A 12,067-nucleotide genomic window follows, 5' to 3' on the forward strand; every position below is an offset into this window, starting at 1 on the left:
AGTGGTTAACGAATCCGACGAGGAACCATAAGGTTTCAGGTTCGATCCCTGCTTTGCTCAGTGGGTTGAGGATCTGGCGTTGCCGTGAGCTGTGGTGTAGGTTGCAGACGCGGCTCGGATCCCGCATTGCTGTGGCTCTGGTGTAGGCCGGAGGTCCGCAGCTCCAATTCGACCCCTAGCCTGGGAACCTCCATATGCCGCAGGAGCGGCCCCAGAAAAGGCAAAAAGACCAAAAAAAAAAAAAAAATTGCTTCTTTGCCTATAATCAGTTTTTTTGAAATATGCAGAATTCTTCCAGATAACTCCCTTGCCAAAAAACATTTGTAACTAGGATTGAGGACATTTTTCCTCATAAATGTGAACCAATGTGTAGAAACCGTCTTGCTCGATTGGGAGTGTCTTGCCGTTGTTGTTTTGTTGTTGTTGTTTTAATTACCTCTTAGCTATTGAAATAAATGTACCAGGCTTAGTACTTTAAAATTGATCATATTTTGATGCTTTTGGAGTATGTAAAAAGATGTGACAAAAGAAAAGCTGTTTATCTGGAAATAAAGCAGGACTCACTGGGGCTCATCTTAATTTTTCTGCCATTCCTTATTTCACTACTTTCAGAAAAGATAGATAAATGAAGTGGTTTCCTAGCAACTTTCATAGTGCTTATGCTATTTATAATGCAGCAATTGCAGTTTTTGTATAGTCAGTTCACCTACATTATTATGTCATCAATTGTGAATTATAGGGGGTAGGCTTTCTAGGGGGTTTTGTCTGGGCTTAAATGTCATCTTTTTTTAATGTAGCTATAGGCAGCCCAGCATCTGCTTCCCTATGTTTTGTTTGTTTGTTTGTTTTTTGGCTTTTTAGGGCCACACTTGTAGCATATGGAAGTTCCCTGGTCAAATTGGTGCTACAGCTGCCGGTCTACACCACAGCCACAGCAGCACAGGATCCGAGCCGCGTCTGTGACCTACACCACAGCTCACATCAATGCTGGATCTTTGACCCACTGAGCAAGGCCATGGATTGAACCCTCATCTTCATGGGTACTAGTCAGGCTCACTACCATTGAGCCACCACAGCGGGGACTTCCTGCTTCCCTACATTTTTGTGTTGAATTGTCTTAATATATATTACATATTGCTCTAGTAGTGAGACCAACCTGTTCCTTGTTCATAACAGCTTCTCTTGTCCTTTTAATTTACATGTGGCTTAGTATGTTACATGATTAATTAAGCAACATAATGAAAAGAAAAATCACTGATTTGAGTCTTTTTAAAAACTGATGTTGAATTAGCCTTAAAATTATCATTATTAAGGAGTAATAGCAGGCTCTCACTTAATGGAAACCTTACTATAATCTTCAGCTTTTAAGATTAAAGTGGGCTAGGAAGATGTCAGAGATTTCCAGAGTGTCCATCCTACAGTATTTGTTAGTACATATATAATTAGGAGAATTGTGAGGAAGTCAAATTGGTGGACTTGTTGATTGAATGGGGTAATGACAGAGAAGAAGTTGTTAACCATGACTTAGGTTTCTGGGTTTTAAAACTGGTTACATGGCGGTGCAGTTCATTGAGTGGGCGTATTAGAAGAGGACCAGGAGTTCCCATCATGCCTTGGTGGTTTACGAACCTGATTAGGATCCATGAGGTCTCTGGGTTCAATTCCTGGCCTCGCTCAGTAGGTTGAGGATCCGGCATTGCCATGACATGTGGTGTAGGTTGCAGATGCAGCTTGGATTCCGCGTTGTATGGCTGTCTTTAAGCTAGCAGCTACAACTTCGATTCAACCCCTAGCCTGGGAACCTCCATATGACATGGGTGCAGCCCTAAAAAGACAAAAAAAATAATAATAATAATAATAAGAGGACCAAAGAGATGAAACTACTTAAGCATACCCATTCTTCCTGCCCTTAAGCATTTTGGAATTTTTAAAAATTCTACTCTGTATTGTAAATAAACTTAAAGAAAGCTTATTAGTTTGTTAAAATCATCTCGTAATCTTGAAATAAGTCATGGAGAAACTAAGCAACTTTCTTCAGGCCCTGAAAAAGAGAGCTCCCTATCGTTTATTTTTTTATTATTTTATTTTTTTTGTCTTTTGCCATTTCTTGGGCCACTCCCACGGCATATGGAGGTTCCCAGGCTAGGGGTCTAATCGGAGCTATAGCTGCCAGCCTACACCAGAGCCACAGTAATGCGGGATCCGAGCTGCATCTGCGACCTACACCACCGCTCACGGCAACGCCAGATCCTCAACCCACTGAGCAAGGGCAGGGATCGAACCCACCTCATGGTTCCTAGTCGGATTCGTTAATCACTGCACCATGACTGGAACTCCCTCCCTATTGTTTATTGAATAGTATTTGTAGTCCCAGAAAATGAGAGCTTAGAGAAATGATTGACATGATTTTTCTATGTGATTTCATCAAATATTTGCCATCAGTTTAAGCTGCTACAGCATGTACCAAGGGGAAGATTGTAAGACCTACCCTGTATCCTTCAGGAACTTCTGTTATATAGAGAATGAGGACCCATGTTCTCAGCCTTCTAAGACCTAATTCTAAGACCTATAACCATTATTTTGTAATGCCTTTTTTGTTATCCTAAAATGGAATGCAGAGGTATTCTCCCCACCTACACATTTTTTAAAAAATCAATGTAATACAGTAAATGGACTATAAAGAAGAAATGGAGGTAATTTATAGTAAAATAGGCACATCAATATGTAAATGCACAGATATTACGCTATTGAAAGTCTTGTGAAGTACTCAGATACCTAGATACACATAGCAGATACGCGTACATAAATCACTGTGAATGCCACACGTCAAATGGAGACTGACAGATGTGTTGTATTGATAACTCAGCACTGGAAAGTTCAGTATATATAAGACAACAAAAAATAACTCTGTGTTTAAATGGGAACTAATTAGATTTTAGCCTCAGGTAATTATAAACAGACTTTCACCTGCATGAATAGCTGGCAGACATCCAGAAGTCATGTAGGGCCGAGGACAGCTCTTCACTGTGCTATAGCGCTGCACGTTGCAGGACATCTAGCATCCCCGGTCCTCGCCTGTTAAGTACTGCTGATGTCACCCATCCACCCAATCGGTATAATACTCAAAAATACCTTTCTTAATGGATTTGTTGCGAACAACTAGCATCTGGTTAGAGAGAGGCAGTATACAGTAAAATGGCAAGTGAATGATCTTAGGTCATTTTGTCCTATCCAGACGAATACTCTTTTTACCTATAGAAAATAAATCTCTAGCTCACAATGTTCAAACCATATTAATAGGGCCCTTTCTTTTATTCTCTAATGCCTTCTGTTGTTTCTAAATAGTGGGTTTTTTTTTTTTTACCATTTATTAAATATATATTTTGCATGTTAATTCCTAAGCTGTGAACTTAAGACCATGTCTCTTTTGGTTCTTGGTGTGTGGAACAATATGTGGCACATAGGATAAAACATTTAGTGTATAAACGAAGCTAGTGATAGAGGCATTTGCAAAGAAGATGACTGCAGGGAAGTCACAGGAGAGACAGGCAGAGTCCTCCCTTCCGCTGCTCTTTTCTCATCCACAGCAAGGTATTAAGTCTTGGGTATAGTTATCAGCGTCTCTAAGGACACGTGGCTTCAGTGTGCTCATCTGTTCTTCAGGGAGCTCGGGACACCAGGGCTGTGGCTTCCCAGCCTGTCTTGGATGTGTGCCAAGCTTCTGGGAAAGCCTAACTGCTCCTATGAGGGGAATAGTTTTTTTCTCTCACTCCTGTGGCTTTTTCTTATTGGGAGGCAAGAAATGTGAAATTAAAGTGGTATCTCATGCTAATCCTCTGTTCTAAACACCGCCACCTCTTAGTCCCAAAATAGGGTGTTGCTAAGTCTTCTGGAGTAGATGCAGCTAAAGTTTACCTAATGGTAGTGGCTCCTCTTGGACTTTGGTTCAGCTGTCCACATTTCCTGGAGAAAGCTGAAAAGTTGAATGGGGTCTCAAAATTGTCATTTAAGCAAATACGGCACACACCATAGAGGGCTACTGTGTCGCTGGGTATCAGTCATCCCATAGTGCCTTTTATTTGTTTCTAAACTTTTTTGTTACATATAAAGGAAAGTGATGACATTATAAACCTACAGTTTAATGAACTATCACAGAGCAAACATCCATGCAGCTACCACTCTAGCCCAGAAAGAGAAAATTCTGAGAAACCCCCCTTCATGCCCCGTCTCTGTCACTATATCTCTCTTTTCCATGATAATTACTATTCTAACTGCCAACAATATGATGCTAATTCTAAAACCGTAGTATAGATTTGCCTGTTTTGGACTTTTTAACTTGCCGTGTGATATATTTATATATATTTTTATATAAATTATGTAGAGAGGTGTGTGACACACTTTTCTGTCATTAGACTTTTGGGTTGACTCCAGTTTGGGGTTTTATGAATAAAGCTGCTATATGTATTTTATACCTGTCTTTTGGTAGACATGTGCAGTTATTTCTCTTGGATATATACCCAAGTGGAATTGCTGGGTCATAGGGTAAGTGCGTATTTTACTGTCCTTAAAAAAATTGTCAGTTTTTAAAGTGGTTATATAATTTTGCATTTCTACAGCAATGTGTAAGAGTTCCACTTGCTTCACATCCTTGGCAACACGTGGTAATTAGTCATGTTTTTAATTTTAACCACTCTGGTAAGTGTGTTGTGATATTTCATTGTTTTTAATTTCAAAACTAATGAGATTTCAGCACTTTATTATATGCCTTTTGGCTACTAAGCCATCTTTGTGTATGGTCCAGGTCTCTTGCCCATTTCTTTGTTTTGTTTTTTCTTTTCCTATTGAATCACTTTTTTTAAAAGATGGATTTGTGTAAATTTTTTCTATGCTCTGGATATGTGCTCTTCTTTTGGGTGTATGTGTTACAGATATTTTCTCCTTTTCTGTGGCTTGTCTTTTGGAAAACAGAAATTCTTAGTTTTAATTTAGTCTCATTGATCAAGTCTTTTATGGTTAATTTTTTTTGGTGTCCTGTTTAAGAAAACTTTTCCCACCCCAAAAGCATGAGGATGTTTTTCTGTATTCTGATAGATTTATTCCTTTGCCTTTTACATTACATCTACAGTGCACCATTTTTTTCCTATGTGGATATCCAGTGGGGCTAGTACATTTCCTCCTCGGTCACAGATCAACATCATATAAGCATAGGTTTGTTTGGAATCTGTTTTTGTTGCATTGGTCTGTTTGTCCTTGTGCTAACACCAAACTGTCTTAATTGCCATAGTTTTAGAATAAGTCTTTTTTTTTTGTTTTTTTTTTTTTTTTTGTCTTTTTTTGCCATTTCTTGGGCCGCTCCCGCAGCATATGGAGGTTCCCAGGCTAGGGGTCGAATCGGAGCTGTAGCCTCCGGCCTACGCCAGAGCCACAGCAACGTGGGATCCGAGCCGCGTCTGCAACCTACACCACAGCTCACGGCAACGCCGGATCCTTAACCCACTGAGCAAGGGCAGAGACCGAACCCACAACCTCATGGTTCCTAGTCGGATTCGTTAACCACTGCGCCACGACGGGAACTCCTAGAATAAGTCTTGATATCTAAAAGAGCTAGTTTTCCTACCTTGCTTTTATAATTTCTTTCTGTAGTTTTTTTTTTTTAATAGCTTTCTTAGCAAAGTAAGGGAATTGCCCTCTATTCCTAATTTGTTTTTTTTTTTTTCATTCAATGAGCAGACATTGAATTTTGTCAACTTTTTCTTGTTTGATTTTCCTCCTTATTCAATTTTTTGTTTGTTTGTTTTTTGGTCTTTTTAGGGCCACACCCTCAGCATATGGAGGTTCTCAGGATAGGGCTCCAATCAGAGCTCCAGCTGCTGGCCTATGCCAGAGCCACAGCAATGACAGATCCAAGCCACATCTGTGACCTACACCACAGCTCATGGCAATGCCGAATCCTTAACCCACTGAGTGAGGCCAGGGATCGAACCCATGTCCTCATGGATGCTAGTCATGCTAGTCGGGTTTGGTAGCCACTGAGCCATGATGGGAGCTCCCCTCCTTATTCAAATATTAAGCTAAATTTACATTTCTAGAATAACCCCAACTTGATCATAATATGTCATCCTTTATATAAATTGTTGGATTTAGTTTGCTAATATTTAGTTAGGGTTTTTGCATTTTTGTCTGTGAGTAAGATTATCCTGTATTTTTCCTTTCTCAATGTCTTTGGTTTTGATATCAAGGTTATACTGACCTCATAAAATGGGATGGATAATATTCTCTCTCTCTTTTTTTATTCTCTGGAAGAGGACATGTGTCAGATTGGCATTATTTTATTTTCTAATGTTTGGTAGGTTTTTTTTTTTGTTTGTTTTTTTTTTTTTGCTATTTTAGGGCTGTATCCATGGCATATGGATGTTCCTAGGCTAGGGGTCGAATCGGAGCTATAGCTGCCAGCCTGTGCCACAGCCACAGCGACAGCAACTTGGGACCCAAGCCATGTCTGAAACCTACACCACAGCTCATGGCAATGCTAGATCCTTAACCCACTGAGCAAGGCCAGGGATCGAATCCTCATCCTCATGGATCCTAGTCGGGTTTGTTAACCACTGAGCCACGAAAGGAACGCCAAATGTTTGGTAGAATTTAATGGTAGACATCTAGTTGGAATTTTCTTTGTTAGGAAGCTTTTTAATCACGGATTGGATTTCTTTACTAGCTATCAAACTTAATATTTTTTTATTTCTTGTGTCATTTAGACGATTTTTTTCCCCTTGGAATTCATCCATTCCATCTAAAATTTCCAAGTTTTTGGTATAAAGTTGTTCCTTTGAGATTTTTCTTTTTATTTTGAAATAATATCAAAAGAAAAGTTGCAAAAATAAAACCATATTTTTTGTAGTTTTCAACATACAAACTTTCACTTCTTTTGTATACAAAACCAATAAGTACTTCATTTTTTATGCTGTTATGTATTGGATTTTCAAAATTTCAATTTCTGATAGTTCCTTGCTAGTATATACAAATGGAGATAGTCTTTCTTTATTAACCCCATGTCTTTCGGCCTTATTAAACTCACTTATTTATTCTGGACCCCCCTTTTGAATAGATTTTTTGTTAGGGCGGGTCTAAGGTAGACTTTCTCCCCAGGTCTGCATTAGCCCTACTCCTAAGGCATTGGCTTTTCTCGGGTGTCAGTCAGATGACCCGAGTATTCAGTAAAGTTCTTCATTTGGAATTCAGACACCTCTTAAGAACTTTGGTAATTCTTTGGAGACTTACTGTATATGTGTGCAGCTTGGAATTTAGCCAGTCTCACATGGACCCCTATAGACATTTCTTTCTATGTGTAATTCTCTCAAATTCCAGATCTCTCAAATTCTGATCTCTGTTTAGTGCTTTGTTTGTGATACCCTTCCCTGCAGTACTGTTCAGAAAGCACCTCCCAGCAAAACCAAGTGATTGTGGGCCTTACCTTGTTTTTTCTTTCTTCTCTCAGGTGTGATAGTCTTGCCGTATCGTGTCTAATGTTTGAAAACAGTTATTTTGTTATATATTTGTCAAATTTAACAGCTACTTCTGGTGACAAGACTTGTCCAGTAACAATTAGTATGTCCTGGTTGAATTTTTTTTGAGGGGGGGAGTGGAGGGTTTTTAGGGCTGCACCCATACATATGGAAGTTCCCAGGCTATGGGTTGAATTGGAGCTGTAGCTGCTGTCCTATGCCACAGCCACAGCAACACAGGTTCCGAGCTATATCTGTGACCAACACCATAGCTCATGGCAACACCAGATCCCTGACCCACTGAGCAAGACCAGGGATAGTACCCGCATCCTCACAGATACTGGTCCGGTTTGTAACCCAACGGGAATTCCCAAGGTTGAATGTTTTTTTAACTACATCATATTGCTTTTAACTCCATACATAGTTCAGTTAAGTACCAGTTTTCATGTTGTAAGTTCATTGCAAGAGTCAGTAAGTTTTAAGCAAATAATAACATGTAACATGATCTTATGTATGTTAATTTATAACAGTGATGTTTACACATTAATTCAAATGAATACTATCACGTCGATAATTTATTAATTGGCTACACAAAGAATAATTACCCAAGTTCTATGGTACTTGTATCAAACCCATCATCTTCCAAAGAAGGAAGTTTGGGCTATTTATTGGAAATGCTTTCTTTAGAGCTTTTATTCTTGATTTCTTTTAAAATCCTCTGGAGCTAGAGTCTGTATTCTTATAGGGACAATTATTATTCTTTGAATTGGACTAATATCATGTTTCAGATGGAGGCAGCATGCCTCACTACATATTAAAAACATCTGAAATATTAAATTTGCCTTTGTTGTAAAATAACTTGCTGCATAGGCTTTCTGTCTGGTGATTCAAGCATCAAATGAATGATTCCTAGGTGACTTTTAAATGCTCTTTTGACCTTGAGATTCTGTTACTCCTCAGCAAATTAAATTCAACAAGAATGTCTCCAGTGCCATCTTAATTGTGTGCATTATGTAAGAAGCAAAAAAGTTATCTTTGCCGTTAAGGAGATTAGAATTCCATTGATGAGGTAATACCCATATATATAGTAGATAACAGTTAAAAATTGTGAATGATTAATTACAGAATGAACAGCAAAACCATAAATGCCTAAGATGTTAAGTCAGAGAAGGAGACACCGTGGCAGAAGTAGAATGAGAAAGAATACATCTTGTCATCTTGTGTGGGGGAATATCAGTAAGAGAGCCACCGAAGCAGGACAAAGGAGCACACATTGGCAGGGATGTCAGTAAAGAGACCAGCCTGGCGGAAGTGGAAGCTGCTTGGTCTTATTTTCAAAATGTGTGGCTGACTAAAATAGGAACTATAGCAATTTTATTAACAATGGCATCTCTTTCAGCACTTGCCAGCCTGGCGGTAGCATTGGCTGTCTAGATTTGGAAATTTTGCATAACTAAGGTGCCACCAGTAATTATGTTGTAATGTTCAGTAGAATAAAAATTTTATGGAAAAATCCTCATTCATGTCACAAGATACATATGTTTGAAAAACAGTACGAACGGAATAGCCGTCTCAGGTCTGCCTTTTTGTAGCTGCTAGGTGTTGGAGACATTCTTTTGAGTTCTGTAGTTCTTCTCTTTTTGAGTCTAGTAGACTCTGATCCTTTGTTCATGTTTAGCTTTAAGGATCAAGGTCACAAGGTTAAGTAAGACTCTTGCTGCCTTGATAATGAAATCTGGACAACAGTGTTCCATGCTGTCTTTTAATTTTCATTCTGGTGTTGGAACAGTAATTCAAAGCACATTAATTAGTTTCTGTTTAATATCTTTCAAATAAAATCAAATTAGCATGCACATGCCAGAATAAAAAGTTTAAATTTCCTCCAAAGTGAAGAAGATTGTAATTTCTTCCCATTGGCTATAACCTAAACATGTTATAGAATGTTTCTATAATTTAATTTATTGCTGAGTCTGAATATATAGTCATCTGTATGTGAAAATCCCAAATATTGAATTTCAGTGTGTTATGGTTTTCAGTTGTTAATATAATAGAACAGTACTTTAATATTGCATCTTTTTGTTCGAAAGAGTATGAAACAAAAGCCAGAAACGTGACTAATAAAAAGTCTTAGCTATGTATAGTCTCTTTTTGCCCTGGCTTATTTTTGAGGCAAGAGTCAAGACTCCTGAGCGAAATTCCAGGAGCAGTGAGGGAGGGAAGGAGACAGATAAAAACAGCTTTTCTTGCAGACAAAGTTAGATGTGAGTGTGGAAAGTTTATACCATGCCATGCCATTGAACAGTTTTGAAACCTATCAGGTAAAATTTTAAATGTGGTTACTACTTGATAATTTTCAATAATTTATTCAGTTATAATATTTGATGCCTTGAGAACCTTAGAAATGAACTTTTTATGGGTATTTTTCTGTTTACTTTCTGATCACTTCATTTTTATTTTTGATCACTGCAGGACCATTTCTATAGCTAATGCAACACTTTTCTCAGGTCTTCTGAAGGCCATAGTAAGTACGTAGTAAATGTATATAAGGTAATTGAATCATTTTTAATGGGAAAAAAATGAAGCAAAGGAAATTGAATTTAGTCTTAATGTTGAATAGCATAAGACCTTCTCCCTCTTTTATCTCATCAATGTATATTTGATTCATCTCTACAAGGTAGAATTTGGCTTACAAAATGTACATTATAATAAATGCTTTATTGGTAATTTTTTTTTAATTTTCAGAATTGTAAGTGCTGTGAAAATAGCACATGTACTTCTGTGGTTGTTTTAGTGTCACTTTTTTGCTCATTTTTGGCAGATAAAATAACCCAAGAAGATATCGAAGGCATTCTACAGAAATTTACTGGGAATATAATGCAAGTACCTCCCCTGTAAGTTCAGTAATTGAATTCAAATAAATGTTTACTTTTATTTTCCAGTAGCTAACATCACTTTAATGAGGAAAAAAAAAAAAAAGAAAGAGGAGTGGGGCTTCCTTTTACTATACAAGGCAGGTTTTAAATCTGACGTAACAAACGATTGAGTGATCCAGTAAGGTGAACCTGATTTAAACGGAATGCAGAGCTTCTGACTCTAAGAGGTACTGGGACGTGGTCTCCTCTGGCCCTGGATGTTGCCACAGCCTGACATCTGTGCTCTTCCAGGGTTTATTGTTTTTTTTTTTTTTCTGATTCCATCTACAGACATCAGGACAGTTCTGGAGAGTTCACTCTTTCCAGAATTGCTGTGAAGGAACCAGTCTAGTCTGGTATAGGCATCAGAATTGTGCTTCAGAGTCCAGTTGTCACTTCCTTTCAGGTGTTGGGACAATTCCTTTTGGGTCTAGAATCTTATAGTTCACAAGTCTCTGCAACAAATGAAATGGATAACTATAATGTAATATAAAAGTATAAGGACATTGATTTACTCCTTGGCCATATTCTTTGTGCCCATTACCCTTTCAAACAAATTGCTTTTTTAAAAATGGCTTGTAGACTGTGTTGGGATATGTTACTAACAGTTCTTTTAGAATTAATATTTATTTGGTATTTTTAAAAGTCTTAGTTTTTTCAAGAACACTGAGATATTTATGGGGAAATGTTTTTTCATAATTTTACCTCAAATGTAAAGACTTAAAAATTGTAGCAGGATCTGAATAAACATTATTTTGGATCATTGTTGTTAAACTATATTAAATATTTATATTTATAAGAATTATTCTAGGGAGTTCCCGTCGTGGCTCAGCGGAAACGAATCTGACTAGGAACCATGAGGACGCAGGTTTGATCCCTGGCCTCACTTAGTGGGCTAAGGATTCGGTGTTGCTGTGAGCTGTGGTGTAGGTGCAGACATGGCTGGGATCGGGCATTGCTATGGCTCTGGCATAGGTCAGCAGCTACAGTTCTGATTCAACCCCTAGCCTGGAAACCTCCGCATGCCACAAGTGTGGCCCTAAAAAGACCAAAAAAAAAGAATTATTTTAGAATTTTCTTCTCTGATTGTTCCAAGAATTTTGAGGTCTAATAAAACTTAATCATACAGAGCTAAGATCCTTTAGGTAGTTTATTTGCTCTTTGGAAATATTTTGGTAACTTAATATGAAAAGAATATTATTATAGGAATTCCTGTTGTGGCTCAATGGTAAACAAATCTGACTGGGGACCATGAGGTTGCAGGTTTGATCCCTGGCCTTGCTCAGTGGGTTGAGGATCCAGTGTTGCCTTAAGCTGTGGTGTAGGTCGTGGACGCGGCTTGGATCCCTCGTTGCAGTGGCTCTGGTGTAGGCCAGCAGCTACAGCTCCAATTAGACCGCTAGCCAGGGAACTTCCATGTGCCGCAGGAGCAGCCCTAGAAAAGACAGACCAAAAAAAAAAAAAAAAAAAAAAATTATTATAATAGAAATACACTGTTTTAAGGAAATGTAGTGGAGATCATTGTTGCTAGAGGCCTTGTAGCCTTAATCTAGAATGAGGACTAGTAAAGACACAAACTGACCATCTCCAGGAAGACAGTTAAAGAAAAGATTGACAACGTTGTTCACTGGGTGCCAGAATGAGCTGTAATAG

General features: G+C 38.2%; 1 protein-coding gene across 6 annotated transcripts in view; it reads left to right on the top strand.

Annotated features, from left to right (window-relative positions):
• The window catches only part of TRUB1 (TruB pseudouridine synthase family member 1), a 66,463-nt gene that overhangs the window by 24,902 nt on the left and 29,494 nt on the right, over positions 1–12,067 (top strand). For all 6 annotated transcript variants that reach the window (XR_001301213.2, XR_001301211.2, XM_021073386.1 and 3 more), the window contains one exon: positions 10,321–10,393. Coding sequence is in view for 4 of the 6 variants with exons in the window: in XM_021073386.1 (XP_020929045.1) it covers positions 10,321–10,393 (73 nt within the window). In the remaining 2 variants the exon portion in view is untranslated. The remainder of the gene's footprint in view (positions 1–10,320; positions 10,394–12,067) is intronic.

Source organism: Sus scrofa, chromosome 14, assembly GCF_000003025.6.
Source record: "Sus scrofa isolate TJ Tabasco breed Duroc chromosome 14, Sscrofa11.1, whole genome shotgun sequence".
NCBI classification, from domain to species: domain Eukaryota; kingdom Metazoa; phylum Chordata; class Mammalia; order Artiodactyla; family Suidae; genus Sus; species Sus scrofa.